The sequence below is a fragment of the Anarrhichthys ocellatus genome, unplaced genomic scaffold (assembly GCF_004355925.1).
Source record: "Anarrhichthys ocellatus isolate YVR2014 unplaced genomic scaffold, GSC_Weel_1.0 scaffold25, whole genome shotgun sequence".
Classification (NCBI taxonomy): domain Eukaryota; kingdom Metazoa; phylum Chordata; class Actinopteri; order Perciformes; family Anarhichadidae; genus Anarrhichthys; species Anarrhichthys ocellatus.
In genome coordinates, this window is record NW_022280055.1 from 3,576,964 (window position 1) to 3,599,829 (window position 22,866).

The window sequence follows — 22,866 nt, forward strand, 5'->3', positions numbered from 1 at the left end:
CTGAAATCATTGTAGGCGTAAAAGTCACAACAGGCAGGCTCCCTCACAAGGCCAAACTTTTATCATTTCTTGCAGGCTTGATAGAAGCCATGGCTGGTGACTCCGATCTCCAAAACACACTTATCTGCTGCAAACCAAGACCTTAACCTTGGTTCATACCAACTGTTGCAAATCTTAATTCAAAGTACGTGAGCTCAACCACTGATGCAGAAATACAGATTTACCTGCCTGAGTAAATGAGGCTGCTCAGGTTTTGGTGCAGGTGTTACATTTATAGGGGTTTCTTTCACATAGTGAATTATTTTCTTCTGAATTCATCTTCTCTGGTTCTTATGTGGCATTGTTTTGTTTCTGTTGGCATCAGTTTATTTAATCAGAATACTATTTTGTGAAGCATTCTCGTAACGCGTGGGCTCACATTCTTACACGATCAAACATTAGGCTGTTTGGTAGCTGTTTGATATATGTTAGTTGTCATGAATCACATTTATTAAATGAGTTATTTACGCTTCAGAATGGGATTTCATACTACAATAAAGCGCTGCCATATCCACTACATAGTTACACTTTTTGAACTTCTCGTTGTGGTGTGCATTCACATGTTGAAATACAAATGCATTGTTCATGGTACAAATATTGCATAGTTTTACAGTAATGTACACCAACATACTCCAAAAATAAATCCATTAAACTTCAATTATTTCCAGTCCATGCACAGCACAATATGCTTTTTTTCCTTTTTCACAAAAATCTGAGAAAATAGATTTGTAAATAGAATCTACTTACCAATTGAACAAACCCAAAGAGAAAAAAAGGTGAATGAAGAGGGCGATGACTCTGGAGGACGACAAAGAGAGAAAGTGTGGAAGAAGCTGTTCTTTCATGGTTCTTTGGCATCTTATCTGGAAGGACACCATCCTAACCACAACAACAATCCTCCAGTCCCAACACTGAATTTGAGCGGCCGGTAAATGCCTTGTTTTGTCCTGTTGCTTGTATCTGCGGATATTCTGGTTCACACCTGAATAAATAAGTGGGGAAACAAATGCAGGTGCTTTCGAGGTTTGAGGAGTATGAAAGTGGTGCGATTCAGTTTGTGTGCCCTTCACAGTCACTAGATCTCAACCCTAACTTAACAGCTATAAGAGATTTTAGACCGTGTTGAACGGTACGCTCCGCCACCATCAAAACACCAAATGAGGGAATATTATGTTTGGCGTTTTATCCCCTCAGTAGACTTTCCCACAGACTCGGAGAAGCATCACTGAAGCTGTTCTGGACCAACATCAAACTTCTTGATATATGACTTCAAAGTTGACCTGGCTTGATCTTGGAAACGCTTTTTACCACAAGGTCAATTTAACCCTAACGGTTCTCTCGGTTCATTTAAACGTTTTCTGCAAGTGTGTATTCCTCACTTGTTCACCTCACAGAGACACTTTTTCTTTACAGTTTCACTAATCTTTCTGTATAAGTAAGCAAACTAAACTATGCTAATAGCTGTTCTTCCAAATTGTGGAATACCATTTCCAAGGATACTCAAAAAGGCATCTTATAACTTTCTGTTTGTCGTAAACTTAGTTTTAACTCTAGTCTTTAAATTTGAATTCAATTCCATATTTTTCTGTATCTCTACCACTATTTTGAATATCATTTTATTGCCCTTTCTGATGGTATTTTGTATTGATTTAATTTATTTTGTACTGCTACTTTTTAGTTTAGGGCAGGTGTTACTTTATTTGTCGATTCTCCTCATTTTTATAGCACTTAAGGCGAGATTATTTGTATGAAAAGGAGCTGTATAAAGGTTTATTAGGAAGCCTGTTATCATATTTCCTTTATTTCTTATGTTTTTCAGTATTTTCAGATCTAAAACAAAATCTCTTCTCACCATTACCTATTTCATGTAGACATTTACTAAATGCCTCAGAAAAAACAATCAGACCTGCAAGATTCTACTTTTGTCTTTAAACCTTAAACCCTCCCAAAACAGCCCAGGTTTGCTCTGCAGCACGTGGCTTTACGGGCACACTGCACCTCATGTGTGTTTATCAGGTTTAGTCTGTGACCTGGCTGATCCGAAGGGTCGCAGAGTAAAACTCTGGTAGTCGGCATGGTGTCTGTTCACATAAATGATCTACACTACCCTAATGTTTTAAGAGAAAAACAGAGTGTTTGTGGCCTTCAGCATATAGGTCAACATCTCATATACAGGAAACACCTACCAGTCAGATAACGGACTGACCTTAAAGAGAGACACTTTGGCATACTTAGATTCAGAAGACAGGACAGTATAGGAATGGAGAAAGAGTTTTATTGGTCTAATTGGTGCAATGACGACACGTATCATATTTAAGTCAACATATTATACGTTGTATAGTTTGTGCAAGCAACCACTCAACACAATATCTGAATCTGTTCACATTTCTAAATATAAATACTTATTTTGAAGCAATATATACATATAGTAAATAAGCTCAAATAATAGTTTCTCAACAAAACAAAACATCACAATCTCACTCTTCATCGCGGTTCAAACTCACTTCTGGAAATGCTTGAATGTTGTACTCCGAGCAATGACACTTAAAAGATATCATTCCCATTCACCACCACACAGGTATTCGCTATAAACACTTGCATGTATAAAATTAAAAACAATTAATTAACACGTTTCTTACGTTTAGATCGGGTTATATTTATCAGAATAACACTTTGGGTAGTGTTTCATAATGCAGCTTTTTCCTCACTAAAATATTACATTACAGTCATTTAGCAGACGCTTTTATCCAAAGTGACTTGCAATTCATATTCTATCACATTTCTACACCGTAGGCACAGCTACGGGAGCAATTTTGGGGTTAAGTGTCTTGCCCAGATTGAACCGCCGACCCTCTGATTGAAAGACGGCCCTGCTATCCACTTAGCCACAGTCTCGCCCAAATATCAATCAATTTATAAATCTGCCTCTGTAAATAAAACTCCTAAAACAATAATCCTTATCACTCATCACTTATGACCCACGAGGTAGTGTGGGGGTGTCTGTATCTGCAGAGACGCTGCCCTCTGCTTGTGTTTTCATATTGCTTTGCTCCGGACGCTTCTGGGCGTCAACCTCAATAACAACGTAGCGATCCAGGTGCCCGATCGTAAGCACGCATTCCAAGAGGAGGCTACAAAAAAGGTGGGCACAATGCAGAAAAAACACAAATACAGCCAGGGAGGAGGGGCCAACTAACAAATCCATCTCATTCTTCCTTTAACGTTGAATGATGTTGGGTTTGGTTTTGGGGAGAATGCCATTTGCTGTTTGTATGTGTGCCATATACTGTAGGTGTGGTCAGTGCGGGTAAAAAGCTGTAGACTAGCAGTAGTAGTAGGACTTTTTCTAAAGACGTAGTGAGCACCAGAGCCTACATAACACAAACCACGATACAGGTTAATGATGCAGATGTGAGAAGGTCTTGCAGATCAACAATTCATTTTTTTCATATGATTTTGTTTATTTGCAGATTGCTTTATTATTGCTTTCTTCTGACTGTCTTTTCTTGTAACATCTGAGGTGAGGCTTTTGATCTCAACTGCACTTTAATACTGAACTCTATTTCGCGAAACAAAAGTATTTCAGTGAGTAACTTTTTCTTTTTACATACATAAAAAAGTTCTATATTTACCACGCCTTTATGACCCATGTTGGGCTTTAAATATGTTTTCATCCAACAGTTTAAAGTGTACATGGAGGCTGATGTTTAAGTCCAAGCACTAAACCAAATGATGTCATATTATGTTGTACATGTTTACAATCCTAACTCAAAGTCAAACCCAGTTTCCAGCCTCATGTCTGACCACCACTAAGACCTGTATAAGTAATTTAGGTGTCACAGATTGGTCAGACCATGTAGTAATATATGTATAGTCCAAATTCCACTACAGCTTTCTTTGAAATAGACACCAAATAAATAGAAGAAAATACCGTCACCACCAACCTCAACAGAGCCTGAAAGTTTAACACATTTAACCTACTGGCTGAAGAAACTAAAACTCCACATGACTCCAATAACAAGAAGTTCCAGTAACTGGGTTAAGTCTTTAGTGAGGAGAGGAGAGGTGAGCTCTTAACTGATGAGCACACGTGATCCAAGAACCCAAATCCACTCTGGAATACGTGTCATCAGTCCATACTGGGTAGAAAAGAAAAACAGCGAGAAACACATCAGCATCCAGAAATGAGTTCCATGTTTTAGATCCTGTTTTCACAAAGGCTGGAAATGTAGATCAGTGGTAGTGTAATTGTCCGAGTTGATACAAATTACAAACAATCGTGACTTATTTTGTGCCGACCTGCAGTGTGTGAGGCCAGTAGCCGGTGGTCCTATTAGAGACGCCCAGGGTGGAGACGGCGTGGCGGGCGTAAACCTCTGGCTTTGGTACAAACCAGCCCGGTGTCGATGACGAGGATGGTTGTCGCTCACTTGAGGCTATCTGGACACACATACACACACACACACATGCGGCATATCAAGCACTGACATACTAAAACTCAGTATATACAAATAATATTAACCTTTTAATTATAGAGGACATTTCATATTTTTTGATAATTTACTTTTGAGACCTTACTTGTTACATGACTTTCAACAAAACTTATTTTCATTTAAGAAAAGAAGCCAAAGTTCTCAGCTGTTGTCAAACTATAAATAGCAGTAAAATAACTTATATAACAACGTATACAATAATAAAAGACATATTTTGGTTGGCAATATAATGATATATTTAGGTTCAGTACACACTGGTTAATGGTCATATCAGGTCTACCTGGAAAGGAGTCAGACTTTGGACAAAGATCCCATTGCCGCTGTACTCAAGGTGAAGAGCTCTTGAGAAATGATCCATGTAGCCCTGAAATGTAAGGATAAGAAAGGGAAAGAGGATTATTGTCAGGATAGAAAAATGTGATTGTGGTTGTGTTTTTACTTAGTGGGCAGAAGAGCAATGAATAACAGCCAGCAGAAGGGGATGCAGTGTGATTTGCTTGTGGGTATGTTAGCCCTATAACCCTAAAACTTGAGTTGGACTGAAGTTTTTAAAAAGTTTACTCTGCTTTGAAATACCAGCATCAATAGACATTTTTTGGAATATTTATAATATTTATTTAGAAATGTCTTTTTATATACTAGAGGAGATTTCCTCAGTGTTTTGTCTCACAGTGGAGGCAGTGAGGGTCACTCTTCCAGGCAGGGGTTTGGCGCAAGCCCCCGATGATATATTGACCACGGCTCCTCTGCTGCGCTCCAGCATCCCTGGCAGCACCAAGCGGGTCATCAGAGTAGCCACCGCAACGTTCTTATTCACCAAATCCAACAGGCTCTGCTCAGGCATTTCAACCAGGCTCTGAGGGGAAGCCACAGACTCCACACAGTTCACCAGGAAGCCGATATCTTTATCCCTCATGGCTTCTTTGATGAGGTTGCCGGCTGCCTGGTCCAAAGAGAAGTCGGCTAGTATGACAACAGCTTCCACTCCGTAGCTTTGGGAGACGGTTGCAGCGGTGTCTCTAATAGATGAGTGGTCCCGAGTGACAAAGATAATGCTGACTCCATGCCTGGCCAGCTCCTCTGCATAGGCTTTGGCTACAGGCTCTGCTGCACCTGACAGGAAAGAGGACAATATCTATCAATGAAAGTCATGTTAGGAAGGAATGAGGATATATAACTGACAACTACAGCACAGTAACAGCACCATGACCTCAAAACCTGAGATCTACATTGTTACCAAAATAATTAAGCTGATTAATCGATTGCCAAGACATTAAACAACAATTTTGAATTCATCAGGGGAAAATGCCAGACATTTGCTGGTTCAAGTGTATCATAAATACCCTGCTTTTCTCTGTTTTATATAATTGTAAAATGAATATCTTCATATTATTGACCGCTGGTTGATTAAAACCAGCAATTCGAAAATGTCCCTCCCCACGCATTTGTCACTAGTTTTACACATTGTATAGACCAAATGAATAACTGATTGTTATATATAATATAATTAACCGATCATTATTTACCTAGTTAACTGTCTTAGCAACATTAGTGTGATACCCAAAATATATTATAACAATAAAATCATAGAAAGAAAATCAGCATAGTGTCAAATCTGAGAGGCTGAATATTTGCTTGATAAATGACTTAAATGGTGATTTGGGTCACTAAAACAAAACGCATGGGACTCTCCTCTCCCCTCTGTCACAAAACATCTACAACGTCATGCACTCCCATAGCTGCTGAGGTCACTTGCTGCATCCTTACCATAAACGACAGCCCAGTCTCCAAATCTCTGGGTGAGCTTCTTACTCGGGATAATTCTTGGCAGGAAATGCACCCTGACCAACGTGCAGCAGTCTCTCAGCAGGATTACCGCCCTCCTGGCCGCGTAAAGAGCACCGATCAGGGCCAGGGTTTCAATGTAAGGATTACATGATCGAGAAATTTCTCCATACAAAAACTGAAAGCTGTCCACTGACGCCATAGTCGACACTATGGATGCTGATGCTAGCTCGCTGGCTAAAGCTTATGCAGCCGATTTAACGCTGTGATCTCCAAACGTAACGTTAACCAACAACTCAGGCGTGTGAACAAAACCTGTCGCTGTTCTCACATAGTAAATGTCTGATAAAGGTAACGTTAGCAGCTCTGACAAACGTTTCAGCAGAGATTATCAGTTGTTCAGCACCCGGTAGACGAAGCAAAACATTGAGTCACGTGACACATGTATTTCAATGGTGCTGCATTCGAGACCACATGAGAAACTCCGGCTCTTAGACGTGTTTATATCAGGCGTGGTTGGATTTTGCGATGTTTCTGGATAACAGACACTAATATTTCAACTTTCCTTTGAAACTCATTTAAAAATACTTCATACGGTTTACCCGGTTGCACAATTTCGAAATAAAAAGGTTCAAATTCAAAGTGGACACTCCGACGTTTGGCATTTCTCTTTTCTTATATGGATAATTTAATTAATTTAATTTCTAAAATGATTAATATGATCGTCATTCTTATGGGTAAATGGAATTTTTTATATTTTAGCAAGTGGATAAACAATGAGCCATTATTTGTTTGGTTTGTACATTATTTCAAATTATTGTTCTCATCACCTAAAAAAATGTACTTGTGTGGAAGTATATCGTTTCTTATTGTTTTGATATATGCCCTTTATTTTTGAAGTCCTTGCTTGTTCTTATCTATGCCTAGTGATAAATGCCTGTTTATTTAATATTTATATATTATTTAATAATATGTATAAATCCCCCTTATATATCTTTTTTATTTACAGTATGTTACTAACACTTGTATTTTATTATTTAAAATGTATGTATTCTCTGCGAGATCTTGTATGTTCCCAAATGTGTCTTTAAAAAAGAAGCTTTTAGATATTCTAATCATCTTACTTGTAAAACACATATTTCCGACGCTCCAAAAGGCAGCGTTTGTTTCTTTGGACATCCCATAATGCACCGCAGTCAACATCAAGTGGACGTTTCCATAGAGACCCAGAATTTGGTTGCAAGTGCTCTCAAAATGCTCCCTGGCTTTTATCTGGATAAAAGCTTTTACAAGTCTAACAGAGAGGTGACTGGTTTAACATATACCGCATACGACGTGTTTCTGTTCGGATGGTTCGCTCGTGCAGCGCGGAAGTGTTTTGGTAGTCTTTGATGTCTGCTAGCTAGCTGTGTTACAGTGGTGCACTTAGCAACGTCGAGCTAACCAGAGAGAAACAATTAACTCATTTAGGCTCTAAATTAAAAACAGTAAAACATCAGATAGTCAGGTTGGATGTACAGCATTGACCAATTAATATTTCTGTTAGATTTGTATTTGTATATTTGAGAGGAAACGGCTGTGTAAACCGTTATTCTTGAGATATGTTATTCTAAGGTAAGTTAGCTCATTATCACACCTGTTTGTGATGAGCTAATGAGCCAACACGTCTGCGCATTTACTCCCCTGTGCTGAGCATTACTACCAGTGGTGGAGGAGGCACTTAGTTATTATACTTAAATTAAAAATACTTTGTTACAGGTAAAAGTCCTACATTCAAAATGTTACTTGAGTAAAAGTACATGTTGTGCAGAATGATCCCTTTCAGGATTTTATATTATTATATAATGCTATATCCCATTATTGGAATATCAGTACTGATGAGAAGCATTTTAACCGTACAGCACACTTTAACTTTGACTTACCATCACTTTTATATACTATTGGATTGTTTATTCTGTAGCACAGTATCATATTTTATAAATTGATCATAAACTAGTGTACTAGGAACTGTAAACTAGTAACTACAGCTGTCAGATAAATGCAGTGGAGTAAAAAGTACAATATTTCCTCCTGACATGTTGTGTTGTAGAAGTATAAAGTAGCATAAAATTTAAATACTCTAAAATAAAAGTACCTACTAATTTTACTCAAGCACTGTATTTTAGTTATTTTTCACCACTGATTGAAACTGATGGAGTAGTATTAGTAGTAGTATTGTTTTCTGGTCCTTAGTAATATTTTTACAAAAATTATTCACATGAAAATGAATAAATAACAATGAGGCATTAAATTAAAGGGGAAACAAATAATACAGACCCAAAGGTGTAGACTGAAGCTTTTTATACCTTGTTTTTATGAAAAACCTATTGCCTACTCTCTTCAATTTCAAACAACCTCTGGATACAGTTTGGAAGCAAATCAATTTGTGCCTTTAACTTCGTAAATGCAGTTTTAAGATCAACTACATCGTGACATTTTAAAGTATTTAAGTTAATAAATAGTGTGGGTTGGTTTGTAATAATCTGATAGATTTATTTCTAGCATGAAAATGTTGGTTTTGTGTGTTTCACCATACCTCCACACAGTAAGTAGTGTATGGAACTATAACCTACAGTATATATAATGCATTCTGATGCAAGATATCTTTAGTTTTATACAATATTGCAATGGTTTTAGACATTTTTGGCATTTGTTGCACAATTTAAGCCTAGAAAACGAATCACTCCATTCTGTCCCATGTTAGGGGCCAGCAGTAGAGATGTCTCAGTTGTCAGCTGAAGATGAAGCAGAGTTGCAATCCCTGCTCAAGCAGCTTCTGAGAAGCATTAACGACCAAATCTCTGGCGCCCCGTCGACCGAATGTGCTGAGGAGATCCTCCTTCACTTGGAGGAGACTGACAAGAACTTCCACAAGTAAGGCCACCAGACTCGAATAATAATACATTTACTTCAGAGTTGTTATTTAAAAGTTATTTCTGTTTAGATTTAATGTACAGTATATATCCAGTAGGTCTGACTCCGCCATTGCTCTCTTTTCAGTTATGAGTTTGTCAAGTATCTCCGTCAGTATGTGGAGAGGTCATTGGGGACTGTGGTGGAGGAGGAGACCAAGAACTTGACCAGAGGAGATGGACAACATGCTATAGGCTCAGGTCACGACACTCTGATCCATGCGGTCACCCAAAGTACCAGAGACTCAGCTGAGTGAGCGTAGCTCAGAGCTTTGTCTACTCTGTTTTCTCATTCATAGATAATATTTTTGTTTTGTGTGAATTGTGCTAACATCAGAAATCCTTCACTGTCTTGCTGTATGATACTTATTTTCAACTTCAGTGTATGCATGTTTTGAGGTTATGGATAATAAAAGCCATTTTTGATTGAATATGTGGATTTCCTCACAACTATTTTCCTGTTAACCCTAGAGAGAGAAAGAGAATCTTAATTTCTTACTAGAAAAAAAATGCCACTGAGGCATTGTTAAATTGGAGTTTAGCTAAACAATTATTCTGAAAGTAAGTGTTCCTAATCATACACTGATGCAATTTCTCGCTTCATGCCAGGTACCAGCAGATGATGCAGCCCTTGAAAAACTCCATGATGATGGTGGTGGAGTCTTTAATCAACAAATTTGAGGAGGACCAGGTGAGGAAGGAGGAGATGCACAGAGAGAAGCAGCACAGTCAGTCCAACAGCCAGTACACTGACAACTGCTCTGACAGCGACTCCTCCTTCAATCAGGTGAGAGATACAGTATCGCTTAAATTGTCAAGATAGTATCTCAATCTCTGGATGGCATTCGTCGCAATTGGTGTCCTTGGGGGAGTTTGTTCCTTTCCATAGCAGACTGTAGACTGAGAGCTCTTTTTTATTTTGCTTTATGATGGATCATAATAATTTGTGTTTCATTTCCATTGTCCTTTATAGAGTTATGCGTTCATCAGACAAGAGCAGCTGCAAGCTTTGGCTGAAAAACTTGACCCCAGCAGACCCAAAGAGGTAGAAGGTCTCACTTACACATACATTATGATGGTGTACTGTAAATACATGATTTTATTTTATCCTACGTTCCCTTAATATTTTCAATTTTTCTACTGAAATACAACATAATTTACTTCTTCAGGCTTCTAAAAAACAGTTTTTTTTCAGTAGACATTAGCCTAATAATCAGGCTGAATTTGCCAATTTGTTTCACTTAATTCATTCAGCCTTCCATTATTTTCATACTAACTGTTTTTTTTTTGCTTTTGGGAAGGCATCAGAAGGGAACTATCGGTTTGCCAAAGTAATTCTCAATTCAGAGATCAATGAAATATGCGGATTTAAGAGCTGTTATTTCTGTAAGTCGACTAGTAACTAATATAACTCGGTAGTCGGCATCACCATTCTTAACCCGGCCTACAAAGTTGATTTATTGTGTCGCTAACAAATAGCCCTCAATGGGCACACCAGACCTGTCTGCTCAAAGAGGTCACAAAATCTGTAAATCGCTGCTTTTTAATGTGAATATAATTCTCAGTGTAGTCCAGGTGAAGTGATGTGACTCTGTGTAGGTGCGCTGGGAGGCTCTTCAGGCTCTCTGCTGTGCCAATCCGTCTGATGTGCTGAGCTGTGAGAGCTGGAGCAGCCTGCGCAGAAATCTCTCTGCAGCTCTGACCGACCCCGACCTCAGCGTGAGTCCTGAGCAACCTAATCTACAAATTCATAATTTACAAATGAATCAAGAACAAACATGTCGATTTTATGAACAATTTCAGGCTTTATAATGAATAACAAACAAAGAAAACGGAATGTTCATCATCCCGCGTGTCATTCAGCCACACCAGAGAAAACAAGATCACACTGTTTTCCCTTAATGATTGGTAGCACATATGCAGGCCACTCTCTCAGTAGAGGCTGGAAATCTTGTCTGTAATAATCTGGTTTAATTTCCTCTCATTGTACTTTCTTATAATTTAACCTTCAGATAGCAGTGATTCATCAGGTGTATTTGACTGTGTGTGTGTGCTGATAACGTATGTTGTGTATCTCCATCAGGATACTGTACTGCAGTTCTTTGCTAAAAGCTTCTCCTCCTCTCCGCTGAATGTGACACGAGAGCTCTACACCAGCTTGGGTAGGCCCTTCTGGATGGACTGAGTGCATGAGCAGCACCTTCATGTTTAATCTGAACAATAGACAATGGTTCACAATCATTTCAGTTAAAATAAATTACATTTTAAAGGGTCAGCTCCTCTTTATTTATGAAGAAAAAATATTTCCCAGCATACCTCTAGTGGTACTATGCAGATAGTAATTTTAGCTTTATGTACAAATATTTTGAAATATTCATTTTTACACTGAATTAATAATTCACAGGCCTCAATGTGGATGATCTAGTTTTACAGTATATAGTTTTTATTTTTAAGAATGTTAAAGGATAACTTTGATATTTTACTCTAGACTATACTTTCCCATGTATTTGTGTCAAAGTGACTACTCGGGACAAACATTTTTTCACTTGATCGTTATTGTGTCAAACCAAGTCTCGTACGGAGAGTTCTCGTCCTGAATTCTTGCGTTGCATCGAAATTGTTGAAATCGGCTACATATTCAGCCATGACAAAGCTTTATGTACTCCAACACAGACGTAAATAGTTGGTGAGTTACACTGAGCGATGACATTGCTGCTCGTTTAGCTGCTGCAGGCCGCAGCACTCTCGCTCAATACTGGACCAATCTCAAAAATTGACATTCCCATTAGTCACTCGGGAAAAACATGGGAAAATAGGCTCCAGGTTGGAAAATACCAAAGTTATCCTTTAATTATTTTGTATTGCTAAATTAAGAATATTTGCACTGTAAATTGATCATGTATGTGCTGCATTATGTATACAAACACCAACATGATCTTGCGTGTAATACAAGATTTATAATAAGTATATTTTGCCTTTTGATGTGCAGCTAAAAGTGTGGAGTCAAGTTTTGTGTCTCAAAAGCGAAGCTTTCCAACTGGCTCAGCCTCCATCGCCATCGACAGACCTGAGATCAGTCGTCTTCTCAAACAGGTACAGCGTGTTTTGTCTTACAGTATTTAAAGTGTATCGGCATACGAATACATTATAGCTTTCTATCTCTCTGTCTGTTTTGCCTCAGATCCGATTGATGAATGACTTTCAAAAGGAGGTGACAACTTTTTGGATCCGCCATCCTGAGAAGTGAGTTTTTACCCCAACAGGTCTCTCTCCTGATTGAAACATGAACATTTTTTTATGCTGCAACGGTTTGTTGTTGTTATATTTCTACCCGGCTTTAGATATATGGAGGAAGTTATAGAGAGCACCCTCTACCTGCTGTCCTTCCCTCACGAACATGGCTCAGCCTCACCTGGGACAGAGAAAGCCTTGGAACCCATTCATCTACTGGCCTTACTGGATATTAAAGCAACCTGGTTTATAAAGTGGATGGTGTGTATTACAAATGAGCAGGCGTTTTTGATTTGTGCAGATTACCTTTTTGTATTTACACTACTGTGTTTATGTGTCGCTCAAAAGAGTCTTTATCTCTTTCTCTCTTGTGGATGTACTCCGTCTCATATATTCTCTTTCATCCTGATCTGTCCTCTCCTTCTCTCAGCATGGATGCTACAGTAGGACTGTGGTTCTCAGACTCCTGGAGAGAAAGTACAAGTCTCTGGTGAGTGATTCACTCCTTAATCAATACCTCTCACTGACTCCTTTTGTACTTCTGAAACGTTTAGCACTGTAGGCAAACAACCAACGAAACAAGAAATTTCTTTCCAGAGGGCGTTCAAACCCACTACCTCATTTAGGCACCAGAAATGATTGCACTGTGGATTGCATTCAAGAAAGGCAAAACTGTCAAAACTGTCTCACTCTAACTTTCGAGAGGCTTACTGTGGAATCACCCCTAAAACGTTCTCTAAAGTAAATGTCAATAACTCTTCCAAAGGCACTGGAAGCCTAAACTACTCTTGCATTGCAGTGCATTAAAATTCCCTCCAATGCTACAGGACTTAGATTAAACCAAACCGTTCGAGTCTTAAAACTCTTGATTAAGAGGATCGATGAGAGGAGGTTGCATTGACATTCTGTATGAATTCTTCAGGTAAGCCTGTGGTCTTTGGCCTGTTCACAGCAACAGCCACATTTGCCACAGTAGTCGTGATTTCATTCAGACCAATCAGGTGTTCGCAGAAACCACAATAACATGCATTGTTTTAATTTTTCATATTTTCAGATTGTTGCGGCCCTTCAGCAGTGTATCCATTACAGTGAATCCTGTGAATGTTCCACAAATGAGACAACTGATCCCCAGTCAGCAGAGCAGCAGAGCACTGGTAAGTAAAACAGTCCGTAAACTCATGATTTCTCCAACAGGTTCATGTCCTTTCTCCGCCATATCTGAATACCAATTTCCACTCTCTCTCTGTGGTAAACATCAGCACATTTGCAGTAATGCTGATTTAATGCGTCCTGTAAAACAAACCCAAAAAAATAATGCACTCAGGCTGAACTACTGTGAAAGCCTAATGAGAAAGTAATGCTTCATTTGAAGCCTGTGGGTGTTAAATGTATTTGTACCTCGACTTTGCATTCATTATTTAATCCATTTCCTTAATGAGCACATGCTGTCCCTGCTGTCATTAAAACACAGGGATGCAGAGAAGAACAGTTGACAGAAGAAATAAAAATGAAATGAAGAGAAACAAAAGATAAACCAGACGGAGAAAAAAAAGATTTATTTCAAACAAATAATGAGAACAAAAAACAAGAATAACCAATAAAATGAACAGTAAACATATATAGCAAATTCTAAATAAACAAACACTCCTACCCCTTTCTATAACTTAAATACTGAACTTCATTCTTTTATCACATATCCACATAAATTATCATCTTGATATATAAAAGTAAAACATAAAAACAACCCCAAAACAACGTTAATTACAGAGAAAACAGAATGATGGAAGGTAGAAAAAGTACACTCAATGAAAGTCTCTCATCAAACCTTTTTATTGTTTCTCTCCTGGCTGTTTTTATTAGCAAAGAAGAATATAGAAAGCATGTGAATAGCAGACTCGTTCCTTTATCATCTCAGTAGTCTAGGTTAGGCCGTCTGTCCTGTATGTGCTGCAGTCTTTGGAGCAAGTAGCTTGTGAGAATTGAAGTGTAAATCTCAGTCCCAGCGTGTGAGATACATCTCATATCTTCTGCTGCTTATCTCATTGTAGGTTGTGGCTACAGTCGTGGACATTAATTAGACTGTTTATGCCTTCTCGGCTCACCGGAGGTTATAGAACATATCTAGTCTTCTTTGTGTTTTAGTTATTTATACCTTTAGTGAACTGCAAATGTCGAACGTTAAAGGTACCCTGTTGAGTATTTGATTTGATGAAATGGTACGGGATAGTACATTTGGTGAAGAAGAGAGCATGATGTCATTGAAAAACATCTAGCTGCATATTTAATTGTGAAAATGTTATAAATGAGAGCGACCATAACAGTATATGGGAAGGCCAGTGTCAGTGTTTTATCTGCTGTAAGCCAGCTGGCTGCTCGAGACTGAACATATTGACCTTGTCTTGGATGAGTGGAGATACTCCGACACGCTGTCAATGATACACTCCTCATAACAGAATTTTATTTTTTCTGAGTTGTGCTTCTTTGGGATTTTCTGCACCCACAGGCACTGCAGTCTTTTTTTATTTTTGTCAATTTCATTCTATTACAGAAGCTTCAGATATGAAATATAGTTTAACTGTCTGTCCGCCACCGCATCATAACAAGGGCATTCTTCATTGTTTTATGAATAGTCGTTCAGTTTATATTTTTGTTTTCATATTCAACTGAAACCACGAATAAGACAAACAACATCTTGACAAAGACTAGTCAGTCCTGGACATGCAAGCTGATTCTACCACTTCACAACCTCTCTTATTTTTTAAACACTACTAAATGTTTTGTACAGTTGTTAAGAGTTAGCCATCGGATAGAAAAATACATCATTTTATTATGTTAATTATGTTTCAGGTTCAGTCCAGAGGAGTGTTTACACAGGAAAGGAGCTGGAATATGCCTTCTTTGTCCACTCGCTGTGTGTCCTGGGTAAACTCCTCATCTACACCAATGGCAGGAAGCTCTTTCCCATCAGAGTGAGGAAGCGCAAAGGTACAAAACTAGACTGTTCTGTAAACAGTTTTAAACATCTGTCACGAGCAAGTGGGGCATAGTATTCAATATCCTACATACCTATTTCACTAAATAGCAGTGTAAGATTTTTACTGTAGTTAAATGTTTAATTTGACTTTTTAAGAAATATGCATGATCGCTGTCTGGCAGGTTATTAGATGAGAAGACCGATACACCCTCATATCTGTCCGTTAAATATGAAGCTATATTCTTAATGGGTTTGTTTAACATACTGTAGCACAAAAGCTGGTAATGGGGAAATAGCTAGTCTGCCTCTGTCCAAAGGTAACACAATCCACAATCAGCAACTCTAAAGGTCACTAATTAATATGCTATATTTTGTTTGTTTAATTTGGCCAATAACTATTCCAGCACATACCTCTTGTTTTTTACACTTACGTTTTTATACAGATTAAACCAATGAGGTACAATGCATTAGTTGTTGTTGGGGCTTTTTGTTACCTTGACAAGCCAGGCTAGCTATTTACCCTGATTTACAGTTCTTGTGCTAACTTAAGCTAACTGGCTGCTGGCTGCACGTGTAGCTTTATATTTACCATAGAGACACTAAAGAGTGGTATTATTCTCCTCTTCTAACTCGAAGGTTAAGCATAGTTCCTTAAAAACGTCACTCACAGAATCAACATTGTAACAAGGGGTGAGTAATTGATATACAAATGTTAGTTTTGTGGGTGAAGTATTTCCTCAATGTCTAAACCTTGTAAAGAGCTGAATCCTGTTTATTGTCCGTTGTTGGCAGCTGCAAATTGCAAAGGAATTGACTCATGGTTTAAATGAGTGACGTGGAGTTAAAGGGAAAAACAGATTTATTGTCCTGTGAAAGTCATTTTTTAACAAAATTATCTCATTGGAATTTGTATGATCAGTTTAAACACGATGCTACTCCCTCCAGTCTTAACAGTGACTTTGTTCCCTCCACCCATCTTAATCACCAATAAAGTTATGTAATGGTGTGAGTGATACCTAGGAAGGCCATTAAAACAGACTCAACGTCTGCGGTCACTGCTCTTTACTCTGCTTTTTTAACCATTAGTGACTCTTATTCCAAGGCAGTCTGGAGGCACTTAAATCATTGACATCAGAGTAGATTATATTCATCATGAGGCCCACTATGTGGATTTTTATTTTTATTAAAATGTTGTCCAAACATGTTTTCTCTATTATTTGTTTTGTCTTAACTTTGCCACGGTGACAATTGATCTTGATAAAATTTGATAACTTCACTGTTACTGAAAGTGTCAGTGCTCTCTTTCAGATGGGAAAGAAAGAAATTTAAATATGCTTTTTGGTCAACCATTTGGGTCTGTGTCAAGAGTTCCAGACACTTTTTTAATGTTTCCAGGTCACAGACAGAATCTGAAGTCCACTATCCTACCTGTGGATAGTTTTCCTCAGCAGGGTTTTCTTTACAATATGAGAATTGTGTCTTGTGCTGCAAGAAGAATACCCAGATAATACCCACTAATCATCTGTCTTTAGCAATATGTATTACATAATGTGAGGGTCGCATTTACATTATAACTATCATTTACCTTTCTGATTCATCAATAAATCATGAAGGCTCTAAAATGTCCAAAAATAGTGAAAGATACGCAACACGTCTTCGAATTTGTTCTTTTTACAACATATTAAATTTATTAAGATTTAAAACTTGATAGAGCTGCTCATCTTTGCATTAGAGAACCTGAAACCAGCAAATGTTGGACGCTGTTGCTTGATAAATTAAACAGTTTAGCGTTTATCAAAATTTGGTTAATTGACTGATAGTTTCAGCTGTAATATGTCAAAGTGTGTGTTATACAATATGATATATAAAGCCCATTTAGACATGCTTGTGATAATACTACACTGTATGACGCTGTATCTTTCACTTGTTGCAATGACGTTCAGTTAAATTACAACAAACATGATGTGATTCATTTATTCTGATGGCAGGTCATTTTTACACACACCAGATACTAAAACTCATCCCGGACATAAAATTTGGAGCCAACTGAGCAGCAAGACGATCCTTGTTATCAAGGTCACCAAAACTAGACACGGACCATTTCCTCCCCGGCACTATCGACCACTTTTTATTACTGTCCCCGTTTACTCTAAGTGACTAGACTGATTTTCTTATTTATCTCGTCCTGTTACAGATCCAGTCAGCCTGACAGACCTGGTAGTCATCCTGATTAACATCATGTACCAACACCCCAAACCTCCGCACAGTGACCCCTCACACACAGGTGGGGCCCCACGCACTCACACACGGTTATAAACTACATGACACAGTTTAGGCTCCCTCCCTGTTTTCTGTGCAGACTTTGACTCTGGAATCGGGGGACTGAAGGAGCACAGTGACCCTCTCTATGAGGCGTAGCAGCATTCCTCAGACCATATCTTTTATCTCTTAACCTTGTACTGAGTCATGCGGCACTGTGGTTGCCTCCTGGAAGACCTTGCTTTATTGCCCCATTCATTCTCTTGAATTACACTGCAGCAGTTTCCCTGCAAGTGATCAATAGTGTCCCCTACCTTGACTTTGTCAGATGAGGATCATCTCTTTTGGCTGCTGCAGAGAGTCACGCTGAGCAAGTCGTAGATTTATTTTAATATTTTACCGGCACAACGTTGAAGATCGTCTACACCAGTTGTGAGAGGATATTCTAAATAGTAACGCAATGCTACAGAATATAATGTCAGAGAGAGGGGCAGGATTTAAGTATGTGTTTTAGATTTTAATTTATTTAATTTAAATCTCGAGGAGGCAATATTTAAGGAACAATACATTAACTTTGTCACACTATCAAGTGAAGATGAATATTCCCAAAATGTTTTCAAGAATTATGAGTGTGTTAGTGGAGGGAAACATATCGTATATTTAACTTGCTCTACCTAAAGTATCAAATGTAAAATAACTCATTAGGCAGAATGACTTCTTTCACATTGTAAAATTATTATGTATACTATAATATTGTTTTATAGTTACCGGTGCCTTAATGTGCAAGCAGCATTTTAATATTGCATTTAATACTGCATACTACAGAGTAGTTAGACAATGGCAATGCGGAGCGGCTAGCCTCACTGTTGAGCTGTGTTACAGTACTTGAGTAAATGTGCAGAGTTATTTTCCATCATTGTCAGTAAATGCTTGGTTTCAAGTTCACCTTTTTTGTCCTCATAGAATCATGTATGAACCCGTGTCCAGGGTGATCAGGTTGATACTGGACATACAAGCAAAATACATCAATCCAAGTTTAAACACACTCACACTGACGATGTATAAATGTGATATGTGTCCAATCTAGAAAAACTTGACAAAATCTGATTCCCAGGATATCAACAAATGGGCTACAAGCACGACAAAGTGTTAAGTGTCAGTTTTAAAGGAAAAAAATGCCAAGATATATCAACATGCATGTTCTTCATTTAAATATGTGTGTGTTCAGACTCCCTGTCGCCCAGCTGTCTGGTGATGGAGGTGCTGTGGATGCTGTGTGAGAGGACCGAGTGTGCTGCAGAGTGTCTCCACCAGACCCCTGTAATAGAGACACTGCTGGCTCCTGTTATAGCTCTGCTCAATGGACAGCAGGTGAAACACAAGCACGAAGCATAGTTGTTTTAATACAGATGTGAGTAGAATAGACCACGTATAGGTTTGCAGATGTACACCACAAACAAGATTATTGATTCATGAATACAGACGCATACAGAAAGTTTTTAGTGTCAATCAGCAGGTTAACTGCATCACAATATCATTGCATGTTTAGAATAACAAAAAGGCCATTTATATATTGTAATGACTTTACAAATGATCCTCGACAAGCCTGTCATGTTGCCGTGGACCCTTTCATATCACAAATATGTTGCTCTGTAGCTTTTTAGGAATCAAAATTCTGTTCCAGGGACTTTTACAACCTACTATGATTAAAAACGAGAAAGAAAATCAATACTTACTTTTTAGTTTTTACCTCCGCTGTTAAATGGTCAGTTTTAAAGATGATTTGGCAACTTCAGTCATAATAAATTCTTTGGCCTTTCGCCATCATTCTACCGTCCATTAACTTGATTTTTTTCCCCTAAACAGTAGCTCTAACTCAACATTAAATGCATAACATCTGCCTTTACCATATTTCCCTGATGTACATCTCAACCTCAAACCATGTTTTTAAGCTTGACTCCACCATATTACTTGTGATTCTACTCGTCTCTGAAGCAGTTGGGTAAATTTGTCTGTTTATTCTCTACGCTTTGTAGGCCAAGTTAAAATCTCCAGCAGCAACACTGACTCTCATCGCTGACGTTCTGGCTCGCATCGCAAACACTGACAGAGGATTATCTCTCTTCTTATATGAGAAGAATCTAGTCATAGCCCACAGTGAGAGGTGAGATGGTGCGATTGGGTTAAATACACTGATCTTTGACGTTAATTAAATAAATTACATTTTTTTTGACTTGGCAAGAAGACTTTAATCTAGAGTTACGTTTGCATAAGAAATCCTCTGCACAGTGAGCGGATTAGACCCAAGGATGCTGGTGTGTCACTGTGGTTCTTTGATCTACTCCAGTCCCATTATAGCAAAAACTAAAGAAAAAAAGTGTGATTTATTAAAGATACTCGGGGTCACTCTGGCCCCACGTTAGTTTAATATTTTGTTATACTTGGTTGACCCTGAACAGTCTGTCCAACCTGAAACAGCAGTTTGTTGTTGTAAATTAGCAATAATACATTCACCAAGCCTGAAATCACTGAGTGCAAACTGTTTTGACGAATGTGCTCTAGTCTGCCATTAATTGTTTTATGTTCCTCCTCTGAGAAATATGTTGTAAAAATGAGCATATAAAAGTATAATGAGACAGGGAAAACAAAAGCAATACAAATGAGTTGCTTACAGTTGCATAGAAATACTACAACTACTAGCATTAGAAAGTATTTGACATTTAGAAAACAACTACAAAACAGGAAGGGAATGAACTTAAAACTCCCCAAACATTTTGCTAAGCAAAGCACCTCATATTAAAGACATGAAATTCTCGTACAGTTTCGCCCGTCAACGTATTTCTCTTTGTCTGTTTCCCCTCTCCTCTGCAGAACCTTTCCTGCTCATGTCATTGTACAGTTCACTCTCAGGCTGCTGGAGAAGGAGCTGTCCTCACTAAGTGAATCCGACCCGTCTCAGACATCGTGTGGAGCCTTTATCTTTGTCTGTAGGCAGATATACAACACCTGTGAGGGTTTGCAGCTCCTCCGACCCTATGGCCTGCACAAGGCTGTAGCTGCTGCATGGAAAAAGGTAGCTGCACTTAATTCCTTAATATAACACTGTTCAAACTTTCAGATTCTTCATGCTCAGTGACTTAGATTTCCCCTCAGATTAAATAATAGCCTGATAAAAGACCTAACACTTAGTTATTGGGGAAGTATTAGGTTTGACTTCTTAAATGCACCTGATAATTTAAAAGTTTAAATTAATTGATGTAACAAAAACAATTAACATATTAAACACCAAATTATTAAACATATTTGAAAACAGTTTAGCATTAGAAAAAAGTATTTAGCATGATAATATTGGTGTTGCTGATTGTTTATTACAGGCTGATTCTGTAAATGCCAGGAATGAGACCCTTTCTTTGAGAGCGTTGCTTGACTAATGCCCCCCCATACAAACATTGTAAAAGGTGGTAGACAAAGGTTCTATCTGAATCATTTATTTGTAGATTATCTAATGGAGGGGTGTCCATGTCTAATGATCAGTTTCACTGGCTAGAATACTCCTGTCATGTTTCATTTGCCTGATGAATGCCGTGAAGGAAAATGCCACCATTGCTTGCAAATGGAGGGAATTAACTAACCATTGTAATCTGCTCCAGTTAATCTTTAGAATACTGCTTTTGACCTCATAATGCATCAGAATACCTTTTAGTCTGTACTGAAAAACAAAACTGAACATGCAAAAACTCAAAACAGACAGTCGAATCTGCAACCAAAACCAAAAATAACTCCTGCGACAATACATCTACAGAGGAAACAGAGAAAAGACAAGTAGTGAAACTGCTTCTCACAGGTAGGAGACATCATTAATGTCAGCTAGGTATCTGTATTTAGGCATACAGTCCCACATCACATATTACCGCTCCTTTTTCCATTACATTCACTTCAAAAATGTACTTCTATGAGACATTGTGGCATCAGTATACAATCGGTATAAAACATTTTCTCACTCACTTCCTGCTAACTTTCCTCCAGCGTGTGTTAAATATTAATTATCAGTCTGCACACACTGCGCTGTCTATGATGTCTTAAATGAAAGTCTACATCTGTTTTCGTTGTTAGATAATGTAATAACAATGTTGACCTCATTCCACCCACTTTAAAAAGACACAAACATGGCCCCCAAAGTTTGTGGGAGGCATGTGATTTTAATGAGTTTGCAGGGTAAAAAATAGTTAAAGATATGATTGATTAGAACGACGTCTTTGATCCTGATTTCCAATGTTGTCAGATGGTGCTAGAGGGTTTGTTAACTTTCTTAGTGTTAATAGTAAAGGAGATAAGTTCAGTCTGATAGTGTCCTCATTTAGTTTGTAAAAGATGCAAATAAACATACAATACTAACATACAGAAGGCGTTTTTGAAAATACAGGTTTATTCCATTAAGATTTTGAATAATTCTTTCAAGCTGAAATTAGCAAAAATAGTCATTTTTATGATTAAATGATAAATTATAGATATTACAATATCTATAGAAATAGAAAATGAAGAAGACAAATACTGAATGTAGACCAACAGCAATTTACAGAGTAAAGTGAGTCACAGAAAAGAAGCAGCGAGGTTAAACAATTTATTAAATCAAAATACAACTTAGTTCCAAAATGTCCTACGTGCACCCAGAAATAGTCCGTTATCAATCTGTAGTCTTTAATTAAGAAAAAATAGGTAACTATAGATACACTTTACATTTTCCTTCTTTATTTCCAGACCAGTTCCTTGTCAGAAAGGGTTCCAACTCCGGTACCTGGAGCCACCGCTGGAACATCCACCCAGGAGCTGCAGAACATGTGAGGCCATTTTAAATACTTTATTCTGACCCCTAGAATTAAAGTAGTGATTAGTCATAATGCAGCTATTACAGAGACTGATTTTGGACATTTAAAGACACAGAATGATGCTTTTCCAACGCGTTGTCCAGCAACTTAAAGACATAATTATCAGAACTTCATTTGGAATAATTGTTTTTGTAATACATAATTTAAAGGCTCCTACAGTGAGCTCGTTTTCCTTGTAAGCTTATAAAGATAGCACTGCAGCTCTCTCTCTCTCTCTCTCTCTCTCTCTCTCTCTCTCTCTCTCTCTC

At 38.0% G+C, this 22,866-nt stretch overlaps 2 protein-coding genes across 6 annotated transcripts in view; one reads left to right on the top strand and one right to left on the bottom strand.

Annotated features, from left to right (window-relative positions):
* Window positions 1-4,112: 4,112 nt before the first annotated feature.
* hsdl1 (hydroxysteroid dehydrogenase like 1) lies at window positions 4,113-6,051 on the bottom strand. Its single transcript, XM_031861418.1, has 5 exons — window positions 6,045-6,051; window positions 5,203-5,645; window positions 4,813-4,896; window positions 4,339-4,479; window positions 4,113-4,178 (listed from the first exon to the last, which is right to left on the bottom strand). The coding sequence occupies exons 1-5, from the start codon at window positions 6,049-6,051 to the stop codon at window positions 4,113-4,115; spliced, it is 741 nt and encodes a 246-aa protein (XP_031717278.1).
* A 254-nt stretch (window positions 6,052-6,305) lies between these two features.
* tbc1d32 (TBC1 domain family, member 32) overlaps window positions 6,306-22,866 on the top strand; it is an 84,104-nt gene continuing 67,543 nt past the window's right edge. For 3 of the 5 annotated variants that reach the window (XM_031861429.1, XM_031861428.1, XM_031861433.1), the window contains exons 1-18: window positions 6,306-6,456; window positions 9,061-9,230; window positions 9,357-9,521; window positions 9,878-10,055; window positions 10,242-10,313; window positions 10,868-10,987; window positions 11,352-11,430; window positions 12,258-12,361; window positions 12,450-12,511; window positions 12,610-12,760; window positions 12,930-12,989; window positions 13,554-13,653; window positions 15,347-15,484; window positions 17,668-17,757; window positions 18,961-19,103; window positions 19,769-19,896; window positions 20,604-20,805; window positions 22,491-22,570. In XM_031861429.1, the coding sequence (XP_031717289.1) occupies window positions 6,367-6,456; window positions 9,061-9,230; window positions 9,357-9,521; window positions 9,878-10,055; window positions 10,242-10,313; window positions 10,868-10,987; window positions 11,352-11,430; window positions 12,258-12,361; window positions 12,450-12,511; window positions 12,610-12,760; window positions 12,930-12,989; window positions 13,554-13,653; window positions 15,347-15,484; window positions 17,668-17,757; window positions 18,961-19,103; window positions 19,769-19,896; window positions 20,604-20,805; window positions 22,491-22,570 (2,132 nt within the window). In that variant the 5' untranslated portion in view covers window positions 6,306-6,366. Of the gene's footprint in view, window positions 6,457-7,503; window positions 7,623-9,060; window positions 9,231-9,356; window positions 9,522-9,877; window positions 10,056-10,241; window positions 10,314-10,867; window positions 10,988-11,351; window positions 11,431-12,257; window positions 12,362-12,449; window positions 12,512-12,609; window positions 12,761-12,929; window positions 12,990-13,553; window positions 13,654-15,346; window positions 15,485-17,667; window positions 17,758-18,960; window positions 19,104-19,768; window positions 19,897-20,603; window positions 20,806-22,490; window positions 22,571-22,866 lie in introns of those variants that run through there. The other 2 variants (XM_031861430.1, XM_031861431.1) reach the window with 2 other exon arrangements.

Coding starts and splice junctions, on each gene's coding strand:
- hsdl1 (XM_031861418.1), bottom strand. Junction 4,480..4,812: donor AAAGTCTGACTCCTTTCCAG/GTAGACCTGATA, acceptor ATGTGTGTCCAG/ATAGCCTCAAGTGAGCGACA. Junction 4,179..4,338: donor ACTGGCCTCACACACTGCAG/GTCGGCACAAAA, acceptor TTTTCTACCCAG/TATGGACTGATGACACGTAT.